Consider the following 14,813-nt stretch of genomic DNA (forward strand, 5'->3'; position numbering starts at 1 on the left):
CCCCTTTTTTTGACCATAGCACTTAGATCATTGGCTTTATCATCCACTCCCTGCATACCAGTCCGTTACCCCTAATGCATGTGTTTCTGCACATGCAAGCGATAGTGCAGCTTGTGTCCCGATACTTTCCCAAAAGTACAAAGTGGCAACACTCTCATCAAATACCTTCCCTCTGGTAAAACAAAGCATCTGTGTTTTCCTCTTAGAAAACTGAATGACCCACAGATATATATATATATATATATATATATATATATATATATATATATATATATATATATATATATTAACCACACATTTAAATCAGATATGTGAAGGCTCACAGAGTTTTTTTGTCTGCATAGCTGCAGTCTAAAATTGGATTTTAGTGTTGACAAAAGGATCCTCTGTGTTTTATCGTTTGCCGTCAGCAAGATTCAGAAGTTTTTCAGTCATGTGGTTGCTTGAATTTTCTGGCACCACAGAACCACTGATGCTGTATTATGGGATGGAGCAGATGACATGAAGCAGATAGAGAAAAATATAGATCTTTCTGATAACTTCTCCCTGAGGAAGCAGCACAGAAATGTCATCTCCTCATTCATAGCTACTGTACTAAAAATTGCCATTCCATACATTTCTAGCAATAATCTTTTCATAGAATCAGCAGTGGATTGACTGTAGTGTTTACCAAGGCAATGGAACACAAATATCCCTTTAATTTATGACTACTGTTAGTGCTGGAGTTTTAGAATCAATGAGCATTGCTGTGACAATCCATTAAAATAAAATGTGGTGGGTGTCATAAACTTATCATATAAATGAGCTGAACAGCTGAATAATTGATATAATTACATTGCAAATGGCCTTGATTACATTTCCCATTGTGCAAATTCATCCCTAAAGAAAACAATAATTTTATATGTAAATGATACCCATTCATATATCATGCACAGCAGCACTGATACTGTATTTTCAGGCACTGCACCAAACAGATTTCTTGGAAATTTCTTAGAAAGCATCCCCACTAACCTCTCTAAACTCATCCAAAGTAAATAGAGAGAATAAACAGGTTATTTATAACCATTAAGATATTCATAAATACAGCAGTGTATAGAAACTCTTTATCTTAGGCAGCAAGATGTTATTTTCTAGGTCCTGTGCAGAGATGGAGGAGAGATCCTTTGAGCAGCAACTGGCAGTTGGAAAGCAACCAGGGTCTGGTGCATGGGTCACTGGCTTCTACAACTGCTGTCAGGTGCAGTGCATGCTGGGATAGTGGGCAGTGGCTGTCTGTCTCCCCGGCGTCTCGTGGGATGGCAGGATGGAGCAGATAAAGTGGAGAAGACGCAGGTCAGGGACTGAAAAGAAAAGAGACCGCTGCTGTTGTGGTGACTTGGTGTTGCAGCCTTCCATCTGAATTCTTTTTAAAAAGCTTTTTTTCAGAGGAGTAGGAGGTCTTTTCTCTTTTTAAAAAGCGTGGGCAAGTTTACTCTTGCATTTAGTTTGTGTGTGTGTGTGTAGGCGGGTATGCACTGTGTACCTGCCTACACATCCGTGCTTAAATGAGTGTGTGGTGAGTCTCTGTCGGAGCAGATGTTAAAGACGGCATGTTCATGTCCTTCCAGCAGCGGGAGGCTTAAAGATTTGGCTGCTGCAGGGATCAAAGTGAGTCCACCTGAAGAGAAAAAAGCCACCGCATCACACCTTCCCTCACCCCGCTCCCCGCCACAGGGCACTGCAGCAACGCGGAAACCGTACACAGCACACAAGCTGCCGGCCTTTCTGAATGTGTGCATGTGTGTGTTGTTTCTGAGCAACCTGCTGAACAATGAAGACATGCCGCTGAGAAGATCCAGTTCTCACCCTTCTTCTTCCATATGTCTGTTGTTGATTAATATTTAAAGCAATGCTACTGCAACAAAGATTTTTGTAAAAAAAATATGCAGATAGTGGCGCAGGAGAAGAGAACACCGTCTCTTCTCACTGAGACAAACTGTTGGCAGCCGGTTTGTCCAAATTCATTGATTATGATTTCTCTCATAGTTATATATTTGTATACTGTTAGTTTGCACTGTGCAGCATGCAGACAGAAGGACAGATTGTCTTCCTGAACAGCAGTGAGCAAGCGCTCTGTCCACAAAATACTAGACTGTGAGATCTGTTGCCTCTCTCTTCTCTTTTGCATTGTTTGGTGTAAAGTATCACAGACCAGTTGGGTTGGTAAATACGCTGTTTGCAATTTACTTCCATCGCTTTAAAGGATTTTTTGCATTTTAAAAGTTTCCGTACATCTTATCGCCATTTGGTGCAGCTATGAGGAGAAGTTTTATGAGAAAAACTCACATTTTCAATAGAATTCGACTGTCATACACATCTCCGTTGTATCTCAGCATCTCTCTTTCTCTCCCTCTGTCACTGTTACACACGGACATAAATGCGCTGTCTCTTCAGGGGGGTCTAGTTCCTCATCGTCAGCATTCTGTCCCTTTCTCCAACGCAGAAGCTGGCTTCAGTCCATTTCAGCTACTGTCACTTTGAATAGTGCTGTTACCTGCACACCACTGAACGGGCCACTGCAGAGACTGCAGACAGAAAAAATCCATCTCAATTCATTTGACAGTTAAAACAGACCCAGCTCATTGTACTGTACAGGGTGTACTCAAGAACTAACTCCCAAAATATATACTTGTACACTCTTTTATAAAAAAACCTCAGAGGATGTAGGGCAAAATCATTTGTAATAATACACATTAGGCCTAGTTGATAACCCTATTATATTATATAATAGTGTGTACTATTGTGAAATATGGAATGAAGTATTGAGATCCTTTACTTGAGTAAAAGAATTATCAACAATATCAAGTATTATCAACCAAATATTTCTTATACAGAAGCCCTTTTTAATAATGTTATATATTATATTATTCTCCTATTATTAATATTATAGATGCATCAATATGTAAGCAACCTTTTCATCAATGTGGAAATAATTATAACTGCATATGCTGTCAGGTAGTTTATTCTATAACAATGCATCATATTTAGTAAAATTACCACATGTTTTGTATGTAAAATTTTACTAACTAGTGGCTATATCTGTCAGCTAGGGCTACACCTAGTATTTTCAATATGAAATTAATCTGTGTATAATTTATTCCTGATTAACTAATTTAAAAAAAAAGATACAATTTTATCTACAAAATGTCACTAGTGTAGAATGCACACTTCCTTCAAATTTCTTGTTTTAGCCAACCATTAGTCTGAAACCCAAATATATTTAGTTTACTGTCATATAAGACAAAAAAGCAGAAAGTTCTGGTATTGAAAAGCTGAAATATTAATACATTTTCAAAATTAATACATTTTTTGTTGATCGACTAATCGATTAATCTTCTATTTGGTTAATCTTGTCTGTCAAATAAATGCAATAGAGTAAAAAGTTTATGACTTCTCCTAAAATGAGGAGAGAGAGCAAGGTCGCCCATTAATCACAGAGTTGGTGGTTTGATGTCGACATGACCTAGAGCAAGACACAATTCCTCCTGATGAAAGGTTCTGCCATCGCGGGGTGAGAAGTGCTCTGAATAAAAGCACTACATATTCAAATGTAAATGCACTGTATTTATATAGCGCTTTTCTAGTCTTAACGACTACTCAAAGCACTTTTACATAGTGCAGGAACCATTCACCATTCCCACACATTCATACACTGTGGCCGAGGCTGCCGTATAAGGTGCCACCTGCTCATCAGATAAACATTCACACACATTTACACTCCGATGCGCAGCATCGGGGGCAACTGGGGGTTCAGTGTCTTGCCCAAGGACACTTCGACATGGGACCTTCCGATTGACAGGCGACCACTCTACCACTGAGCCACAGCCGCCCGTAGTGGAGTGTATAAGCATAAAATGTCAATACTGACTTTATAGTAGTTAGAATTACAGTTCGTAAACTTACATACTTCAAACCAGTGTTGGGCAAGTTACTTCCAAAATGTAATACATACTACTGTCTCTGAATTGTAATGCATTACACTACTTTTGCGTTCCTTTTGAGTTACTTTCACCAAAATAACCACGGAAGAAAATGGAAATAGTCAATTAAAAGTAGGCTACCTTATAATTGTACGGTATAGTTAGTTTTTACCACTGTTAAAATGTAATGCTATTACATGTAGCAAGCACCTCCCAAACCTCCCCTATCATTTGTGGTGCTTTCTACTAATATGATCAGAGTGTGTGTTGGTGTATTTTCACTTGTCTGGGTGCGTCAAGGTGTGTGTGTGTGTGTGTGTGTGTGTGTGTGTGTGTGTGTGTGTGTGTGTGTGTGTGTGAGCTCTGACTTATGGCGTTTTTCCATTACATGGTACCTACTCGACTCGCCTCGACTCTACTCGACTCTATACTCGACGCGCCGCGTCCGTTTTTCCATTGCAGATTTTAGTACCGCCTCGCGTGGCTTGTCGTCATAGCGACTGCCGTGGGCGTGGCTTAGTAGCTTGCTTTTCCCATTGACATATCCACGACTCATTTCCTGGTTCTCCGTCTCCGTAAACAACATGATATCAAAGAGATAGTTAACGTTTACTGCTCCAGATTTCCCACCGTGGTCAGAAAGAACAGGGGAGACACTTTGTTTCTCTCACATATATATATATGACTCTAGAGTTGCTACTCGCTGCGGAGATAATCGCCGTCACTCTCTCACTTCTCCCTCGCTCACCAGCTCCCCACACACACACATAAGGCGACTCGACACACACACATCACACAGTATAAACATCAGGCCACTTGTATGCTACGGAGAAAGCTCTGCGTGGAGCCTCCGGCAGCAAAAAAACTAATTTTAATTTAATTAATTTAAAAACTATTTAAAAATGCCGTCTGTGCTAAAAATGCAGTGATCAGTGAGGATTCTTTCCGACCAGTCAGCAGCCTGCAGGTTTTCACGTCACCGTTTCGGCTCGCCTCAGCTCGCTTGGAACCTCGACTGAGGAGGTACTAAAAAAAGTATCTGTTAGCAGGTACCAGGTACTTTTTTTCGTAATGGAAAACCAAAAAAGGCGAGTAGAGTCGAGGCGAGTCGAGCAGGTACCATCTAATGGAAAAGCGCCATTATAGGTAACTATTCTGAAAGCAGCCTCCGCTACCTTTATTAATGCAAATGTAGACAGCGGGATGAGTCAAATTTGTCACTTCCTCCTCTAATTCAATTTTCAATCTTTTCCCTGGAAGCTCAGATAAGTCTGAGTGCTTTAGTCCTCCTGTTATTCCCCTGGTCGCTCATCAATACACACTCACCACACGTTTAAGTAATCACACCGCCACAACAGTAGGCTGTGTACTATAGGAGTTTAAGTGTGTGAAACATCCATCTTTTCTCCGCAGTGATGGGTCCCTTCACTCTCACACACTACAACAAAGAAGAGATTGAATTCGCTTTATGAATATTTATTAGTGAAAAGCAGCAAGGATGAGAGTTTTAGATTTTCAAGCCTTCATCATTGTAGTGTCAAATACTTGTCCTTGCTGTTTCCTCACAATGAATAAATTATCCTGTAGTGCCTTTGGAATAGCTAAATAACAAAGAACTTTTTTTTATCTCATCTGTTGTGCTAGGCTTGCACATGGTCTGACTGTGAAAGGTGGCAAAGTGAGCGATGTAGCAGTAAAGTGGGGGGTCTGACGCAGTAGAAAGTTGGTGGACATGTGGTGCTCTAGTTTTCATTTTTTTTCCAGTAGGTGATCTTGTGCGGTAAGTAGCGCTGTAGAGTGACATGTAATTGCTGCAGGATAGCTGGTAGTAATAATGGTGCAGCCCTTGTTAGTACATAGAAGTGGTGTGCAATATAGCCTGTCCAATACTGGATGTTTGAGGATGTTTTGAACACATAACATGAACAAATAATCTTGTTTTTTTTTTATTCTAAGCAAAATCCATACTGAGCAGGACAGTTAAAAAAATAAAGTGCTTTCTAATGGACAATGTATGTAATGGTGACACCTTTTCTAAATGACCTTAAAGCTAGTTCGGCATTTCTGCACTGCAATTTAATATTGCTTATCAACCAACATACCGATATGTACCATACTATGCTATGTGATATTGCTGTATCAGCATGACATAGTATATTTTCTGGAAACTCGTTTGATGACCTATTTATAGATAAAAAAACTAGAAGAGAATGTCCGTTTTTGTCAATCAATTCGATTTTTGACAAATGAAGGTGTTTTATCACACTGATGCAATAATGGTGTGAATCAAATTTTTCCACAGTATCTTTATATTGCACCCCTAATCAATTGTAGTATGGTAGACACATGGTATTGAAGTGTCCAGCAGGATAAAATGACAGTGATGATATTTTGTCTCCAAATGGTCAAAGGTCAACTTTACTGTGACATCATTATGTTCTGCAAAAACACCTTTCTGCTCATTACTCAACACCATAACTCAGGAACATAAGGAGAGATCGTGTGACCATATTTCACTTTTGATCGGATACTCAACTGGTGACACTAATTTTGGGTGCCCACCTTGAAACTGTGATGATTGTATAGATCTTCTGTGCTGCCGTGTGAAAGATGTGTGTGAAGCATCCACTTTTTAAAATTTGTGGCTTCTTTGCAGCAACATCAACATTTGAGGCATTTTCTACTGTCATGACTACAACTTTGTGTTCTGTCCTGTTCCTCTGGTCGTCCACCACAAGCTCATTGATTTTGTTGATATTGAATGTCCCTATCTGTCTTCTGTACGCCTCTGTAAAAAGTCTCTATAAGAGATGACAGCATGTTTCTCACTGAAAATTATTCACTGGAATACATGTCAACATAGTGATAACTTCCATTTTGCCAAGAAATACACTTAATATCTGTTATTAAATTCCTTCAGTCTTCACTTCATATATTATATGAGTCTGGACAGACATGGATAAAAATTGCAACTTGACTGGTTGGTGGACGCATACAACCGCAAGGCGGTAATTCTAGTTTTGTGAGATGTTTGAAGGCTATTGTTGGTACTACTGACTAAATACCATACAATATTACAATATCAATGCATATTTTTGTTTTATCTCAGTATAGATGGTCATCGCCTTGCAGGCCAGCTGACAGTCTTGCCTGGGCCCGGGACGAGATCGTAGATGGGCCCCCCCCTCGCGGCCAGATCTCTCCTTTTCCCTTGCTCTTCCTCTCCTCACATCTCTCACTGAAATTAAGTGTGTAATCAGTCTCTGATCCATCCTGCTCAGACTCTCCGACAGGGCAGCGAGCCCCCCCGCATCACTCTCTCTCTCTCTCTCTTCTCTCTCACGGGTAGCCTGACTCTGTCCCTCCGTTACGGGGCAGCGGGCCCCTCCCCATCACTCTCTGTCACCTGACTGCAGCTGGACTCTCTCTGTCTCATCCTTACTGATGAAGCTACCAAACTCAACTGTTTCTGTGCAAGTTAACGTGTTGTGTCAGGGCTTTTATACCATCTAATGGACGTTAACATTAGAGCTGGCCTGTTACGTTACGTTACAAGGCTCGTAAACGTTATTGGCGCCTGTTTCTTACCTTGCTCACGTTGACAGTTCCAGCTTCACCCTCACCACCTTTTTTAAATATTTGTTTAGAAAATCTCTAAGGCCTCTATTTTCTTCTTCTCTTTTCTTTCCTTTTCCGAGCTCCGGACTTGTGCTGACCGGACATTTTGAGCGTACTGAACTTCAAATCAAGTGACAATATCAAATTTTGATCAGTGGCCAAACCATTTTTATGTTGGGGGTGGGGGGGTTCTTGACCACCATTTCCAGGACAATTAGGAAGAAAACAAATAAAACGCTTTTATGTAATTCAAATATTATGCTACATATTTTTTTCCACAAATAGGCCTATTTAAAAAAAAGATTTTTAATTCTTCCATAATTTAATGAGGGCCCAGTTCTGGGCCCCCCCCTACTGTGGGTCCGGGACAACAGACCCGTTTGTCCCCCCCTATCGGCGGGCGTGGCTGCAGCCATGAAGCATGGGCCTCCAAACGCACCACCTGTTCCTCCTCCCTCCACTCCATCTCTGTCCACCTGCTCCACCGGGAGAGCATCGCGCATTGCCACTCCCGGACCCTCAAGTGTTCAATCCCGCCGTAGGCTAGTTCAACATCACGTCTCCTTAAGTCCTCTAATATTTCCTAATTTATGTCATCAACACATCCATGATTCATGGAAATGTTGTGTAAAACACAAGCCACAAAGAACGCTGCAACTTTTTGAGGACTGTACTGTAAAGTGCCTCCTGACACACTGTTAAATTGTAAATACACCAAAAATATAACTTTATTTAAAACTTAATTTTAAATATATAAATAAACAAATTTTTTATTAACATCATTGTTAAATAACACTCATTTTTTTTAATATAAATAACATATAATTTTTATTCTAATGAAAATTTAACCTGCAACAAATGAAAGTTAATAGAAACATAACAGGTGAACCAAAATAAACAAATTATAAAATACAATATAAAATAATTAACATATATTACACTACATTATATCTTATAAAACAATTAAAATCATGTATACACTAAATAAAATATAGTAACGTTATGTAAGTAGCATTCCGTGGTCAAGTTTGTGCCATTCTTGCATTCATCATTCACCTGGTTAACAGGTCATCCTGAAATCAAACCTAAATACATTTACTGATAGCTGTTAATATTAGATAGTTGGTCAAACTTATTTGATATTTCATGCAGCTGCTCATCTTTGATGGATTATAGCAGTTTGGGCTACAAACTGTCCAATCCAGCAAAAACAGCTACTACTGATGGGGCTAGTGCTGTATCTATGTGAACAGCTATTCTTTAATTGCATTGGGATAGTGCACCCGGTTTTGTGCTTTTTCTGTTTGATTATCATTGACTTGTAGATAAATTGTACATTTTTTTGTTTTAAATTACAATGCAGATGAGGGTACCATCCCTATCACACTGCTGATCAAGATATCTCCCATATCTTGTATGTAGTGAATTCAATGTTATCAAACTAAACTCTGTATTCAAAATAAAACTAAAACAAAATTTGAAAGTTAAAACATTTGTTTCAGGAGAAACGGGAAGCCGCTTAGCTGGATGCTCACATTGGGGCCAAATTGTGCAAAGGGACCCAGTCCACCTTTGTGACAGAACTGGCGTTTTTTTTCTTCCTGTTTTTACATCTTTAACCTACAGTACCAAGAGGAGGACCTGCACGCTTGAATTCATCCAGAGGTAAGATATTGTCTGTTAAAACCTGCATTTGTTCTGGCCTAGCTGTGGCTCAAGCATGGTTTTAACAGGTCTGGTGATGGGATTTAGCAATTAACTTTGCTTTAGAAAGTTTGAGTGCAACTTACAATATTCATAGAGGCAAGAAAATAGTGATGTTGAGTATAGTTCATGTACTAGTTCATGTATTTGTTGATTTTGTTGTGCTGTTAGTCTGTGTGAATTACTAATTTTCAACTAGTGTATAATTTTTTCAGATGCTTTGTGGGTATAAACCCAGAAAAAAGGGCAAAGGTTGCAAAGAGGAAAAAGAAGACGGTCAATCACACTCACCATCCTCTCGTACAATGGGAACCGACAAGCGGGGAAATATTCCAACCCCAGAGTTCTCCCCCATCTAGTTTTTTTACTTAAAAAATATATAAAATATGAACTAAAACCCTTCAAATTTCTCTACATATACAAATAGTGTTGTAGATACAATAATTTATTACCACTATGTGTACTTTAAATACTGTTAACAAAAATTAACTAGTTTTCAACAATACAGTTAAAATAAGAAAATGTTAAGAAAAAAAGTAATGTGAAATATTAACAGTGTATCCAAACACCGGAAGCGCATTTTCAGTAATATTTTTCCTTGTAACTGCTGCGTCCGTGTAGTTGAGAGAAGCAAAGTGTATGCGCGTTGTGCACACACTACATTATGGTCAAGCATGCGCCCCTAAAATAGCATCTGAATAACACACCACTGACTTTAGACTAGGTTTTTCCTGGTCTGTGGCAGAATTGTTTTCTGAAACTGCAAAATAGCACTAGGGAATGTTTGCGCCTGAACACGCCTCCTCTTTTTGCTGAACCGCCCCCGGGAGCGCAAGTTTGTTCCCTAATTTACCGACGTGCGTCTGTGGAGGGAAAAGTCCGCTGTGCGTCGGGTGCAAAATAGGAACGATACATGCGTCGGTGTACAAAGTCAATTGCGCTGGGTGCAAGATAGGGCCCTGAGTGTACAATTGAAATAGTTAGATGAATGTGAGTTGGATTATCTTTCATCTTTTTACACCGGTTTTTGTGTGGTAAACATAATAATGTGAAAATATTTTGCACCAAACTGGAACTCTACTTTCTGCAGTCAGTAGCAACCTGTGGGAGGCGGGAGTTGTAGAGGGTTGTGATGTGGGAGGTAAACTGACTAATGTAGATACAGAAGTTGGTCACGTGGGAGGTGAACTAGTTACAGATAACAGCTCATTTAACCCACAGGGTCCCACCTGCTGCTCTCCCAGGAGGCCGTGCTCCAGATGGCCAGTGATTGCTTTCACACAGGCCACAGAAAGCATCACTAACAGGCCCCGTTTAAACTCCCAGTGGGTGTTTGTCTGGTGCTGGTGGTGCGGGTATGTGTGTGTATACAGTATACTGTATGTGTGGGCGCATGAAAATGTTTTTGCCAACACACAACATTCAGTAATAAAGTTTAAATTCCGTGTAGCTGTAAATAGATTTTAAAATATAGATCAGTTACCAACCAGGAAAACCAAGTGTCCGTCATTTTTCTTCCATGCACGACTTCATTGGTTAAGATCTTTAGAAGACAGATGACAGGTTCATTTAATTTAGGAAATATGAACACAGCCATATTGATTGTCTTTTGATGACGTATCATTTTGGGGGTTTCAGATTGTGTGGCTACTTTTTTCTCATCTTAACTGCTTTCCAGCCAAGGCATAAAGCCAAACACAATCTTAATATGTAATTACTAGAAATTAAATTGTTACACATTTGAATGCCTTGCTGAGTTTTAGAAATTATGCTGACCACTGTGGTGTGAAGGTTGTGTTGTCTTTGCATTAAAAGCCCCACAAAGCCGGAATACTAAGTTGCACTACTTCATTTTCTTTTTTCATTGCAGCTTTAAGACCCAAAACAACCCACTTCAATGAATAGCACTAAAGAAATGCAAACAGAGAGCTTGAAAGCAAATCTTGTCAATATTAGAATTTGCCAATGATTTTATTCCACTATCATTTGTATTCAAGAATAAAAGTAGATCTGGATTCTCTTATTTACAACGAAGGGTGATAATTTGGTCAAATATGACTGTGTATATGTGTTGAAGAGCCCATTTTTGCCTGAATAGTCTTGGTTTCACACAGACTTATTTGCTTAATTCTCCCAATATTTGTAATTCCACTCACATGCAAACTGATCTGCAGTCAAGTTTGCTTTATTTGACAGCATTTTTAACCTGTGGCAAAACCATTTTATATTTCACTCCACGGCCATGTGTATGCATGTCCACAACAGCTGCTTGTCAGCTGGCACCTATTTGCTGATTCTTCTGGGATTTTTTTGGTTTATAGGTGAGGCAGTGCTGCTGTCTGAATATGATGTATAGGTACATTTTTTGTAAATGCTTCCCAGCAGGTTGGAGGTTTAAGTGGATGGAGATGAGCATCCCTGACAGCATGGTCCTTCTCTCTGCTCGTCAGACTGAACCTATACAGCTGCTCTGCTTTCCCTCTGCACCGCCTGTGCATGTGAGCAGTAAGAGGGAGGCTGGAGGAGTCGTGATGCCCATCTCAATGAGAGGAGGGGGTGGATGGGTTGGAGTGGGACAAAAAGGGGAGGTGGTGTGCAGAGCAGGGAAGGAAAGATGTTGCAAGTTGTAGCATACAGAGAAACCTAGAGGGACAGTTATAAAAAAAATAGAGTGTGTGTGTGTGTGGGGGGGGGGGCACACTGGTGGAGTCGTGATGTTTCTTAATGTGGCATACTAGATGACAATGAAGATCATGTTCATACCACCAGTACTGTAAAGCTGGTTTCTAGTTAAGCACATTTAATTTAACAGCTTTGTACGTCTTTGTACTATATTGTTACATTTTCAGTTTTGTACTAGTATTTAGTTGTAATGCAACCTTGTGATTTCTCAGCACAAATCAGGATTAGGGGTTGCATTAAATGCTCAACTTCACTGCCTCTGCACAAAATCCATCTCTGCAAAAAATGTATAGCATGTGACCTTCAAATAGGAGAATTTAAGACCAGACCCAGTTGTAAACATGAGCTTTTAACAAGCTTTTTATTAAAAAAGGTTAAATTTGGCTGCCAGATCTGACTGTCATCTCTCGGATTTGAAAGGAGCAGATATTCTCTGCTCAGTCAGCTTGATACTACAGCCCTCCGACTTGAGGAAACTTTCCTTATTGCAGCCACAGCTCTTCCTGCAAGAGAAGGATGGAAAGTGCCTCATCACTTGACAAGTTCATAATATCATAGAAGTGATAGTCATTTGTAAAGCACAAATACATCTATTCACGCCAGTCCATCTATTCTGATCAAATTAAAAATGTATATCCTTACCGTGAGGAGGTAACATAAGGCCAACGACTGTAGGGCCAGCAACTTATTTGGCAGCCTGCTGTGGCTTATGAAGCTTTTAACAGGAATACCATTTCATGACAGAAATGGCATTTTATAGTAGTCTCCAAACCTGCTCTTGGAGAGCTACTACCACACTTTTGTTTAGCTATCCAGGAGCAGGGTTGGAGACACGCTGTCAAAATCTTAGGTCACTTACGTTGTTGCTGGCATGGCTGCTCACAGGAGTTTGTGCTGCTGGGATAACACACTGCTGTAGCACAATGGATGAACACCTGAAAAATTAAAAGTTGCATATTATGTAGGAAACCACAACTAGACTAAGTTGTCTTAGGGACTGATGTTATTGCGCCATGAGTATATTACCGCATCTTGCTTCGTAGAAAAGGTGTTTTGATCCACAAATGTGAACATTTTAACGATGAAACGTTTGTAGTGCGTTGGGTAAATAAGCCCAGAGGAGCCATCCACAGGAACCACTGTGGTTAAATAACGGTCATCATGATAGGGACAGCCGTCAACCAGAAGGTCCCACTGCGGCAGGCTGTGAGGATTGGGTGCAGAGGTGGCCCAGCAGTGCTCCAGGTTCAGAACAAGGTTCGGATCAGACCTCTCCAAGATGCTCACCTCAACATACAAAGGTTCTCTCAGCACTTTAGTGATTGGGTAGTCTGCTGCAGTGTAGAAGGAGCTATACGTTGCCTCTTCTGCAATCATAACATCTTTTAGTATGTCAAATTCTAAACCAGCTGGCATCATAAGGCTGTTGTGCCACTCACCCTCCACACACCCCTTTGAGTGACACTGCCCATTGGCCAGTCGGAGCTCCACTCTAAGAGGTCCTGCAGCAGCAACCGGCACAGGTGGAGGAACAGTATTCACCTCCATAATGAGAGCCTCCACAGCTGAGCCAGAATACTTACACTGAAACAATAACCTGTTGGAGAGAGAGCGGAGGACTTGTAAATCTCAGTGGACCATAAAACCAATAGAGGAGATCAATTTTACACACTCACTCAAAATGGCTGTCCCTGGTGATTGATCCTCTGGATCCAGTTCCCACTTCATACGAAGAAGACATGTGGTTCTCGTATACCACGTAACTCTCATCCTCCTGCAGGAGGAAACCAATTTGTCATTTATGAAGGTAGACTTTATGTTTCAATCTTAACAAATGGGACGATTGCTGATATCTGATGTTTACATCATTGTAGACAAAATTTCGTGCCAGGGTAACTCATGCCAGCCTTTCTTAATTTGACATTTTATAACATGAAAAAAAAAATTAGTCAGACTTAATAACTTCTCATATATTAGCTAAAGCAAAAACTGCACCAATCACCTTGAGTGTAGTACCACATGCAGTAACAGGGAACTGAAAGATGGCAAAAGCAGAGGTGACGCCCACAGGGGTACAGGAGGGGTCATTTGTTTCCAGCAGGCTGACTGACTCCACATCTATGTGGGGCAAAGTGGCATCTCGAGCCACGACTACCACAAACTGACCATCCCTGGTGCACTGCACAGTCACTGGGTGAGGAGAAAATAGATGAGAAAGTTGCAGCAGATATTTTACCCTTTCCATGCAGCGTTTGAGAGGCACTGGAAACTAATCCAGAGCACACACCTGCTTTCCCATAGTAGCACTGCTGCCCATCAAAGCAGCAGTTTATGTTTTTACACTGCTTAGCAGTGATCTCTTCAGTCCCACACTGGATCTTGTTTGCCTGTGTCACCTGGCATTTATCAAAGGGAGCTGCAGGTGGAGGGACCGTAAATGGTTGCTGAGACCGCTGAGAAGGAAGAGGAGGTTGGTTTTGCTGGTGAGGTAACATCCAGTGATGCTGGGCAGTAACATCACAAGCCAAAGCAACAACTACAACCATCACACCAAACAGATATTTAAAAAGCTGCATTGTGGTATTAGAACTGCACCAAAGCTGTAACAGCACATATGGCTCAGACGCAGGCTTTATACATGATTGATTATGCGTTGTTTGCTGAGAACTCCTCTCATCGTTAGGTGTCAATTGTGTGGCAGCCCTGCAGAGTTAATCAGCTGGGAGCTGGCAGGTGGAGCTCATTGTCTGCTCATCTCTCTGAAAAGAAGTCATTGCACGACTGTTTGGTCAAAACTGAGTGGATTTTTATTTCTTAAAAAGACAGGCAGTGAATTTTTTGACACCTGGC

The 14,813-nt window shown here is 40.6% G+C and overlaps 2 protein-coding genes across 7 annotated transcripts in view; one reads left to right on the top strand and one right to left on the bottom strand.

The window, feature by feature from the left end:
• clcn2a (chloride channel, voltage-sensitive 2a) overlaps window positions 1–14,813 on the top strand; it is a 41,063-nt gene that overhangs the window by 5,439 nt on the left and 20,811 nt on the right. The gene's annotated exons all lie outside the window — the stretch shown is intronic.
• LOC120567987 (zona pellucida sperm-binding protein 4-like) lies at window positions 12,293–14,584 on the bottom strand. Its single transcript, XM_039815147.1, is given in 8 exon segments — window positions 12,293–12,410; window positions 12,413–12,466; window positions 12,823–12,898; window positions 12,990–13,330; window positions 13,403–13,560; window positions 13,640–13,737; window positions 13,966–14,153; window positions 14,251–14,584. Coding segments are annotated over 8 exon segments (1,251 nt in total). The 5' UTR covers window positions 14,540–14,584; the 3' UTR covers window positions 12,293–12,363.

This window comes from Perca fluviatilis, chromosome 11, assembly GCF_010015445.1.
Source record: "Perca fluviatilis chromosome 11, GENO_Pfluv_1.0, whole genome shotgun sequence".
NCBI classification, from domain to species: domain Eukaryota; kingdom Metazoa; phylum Chordata; class Actinopteri; order Perciformes; family Percidae; genus Perca; species Perca fluviatilis.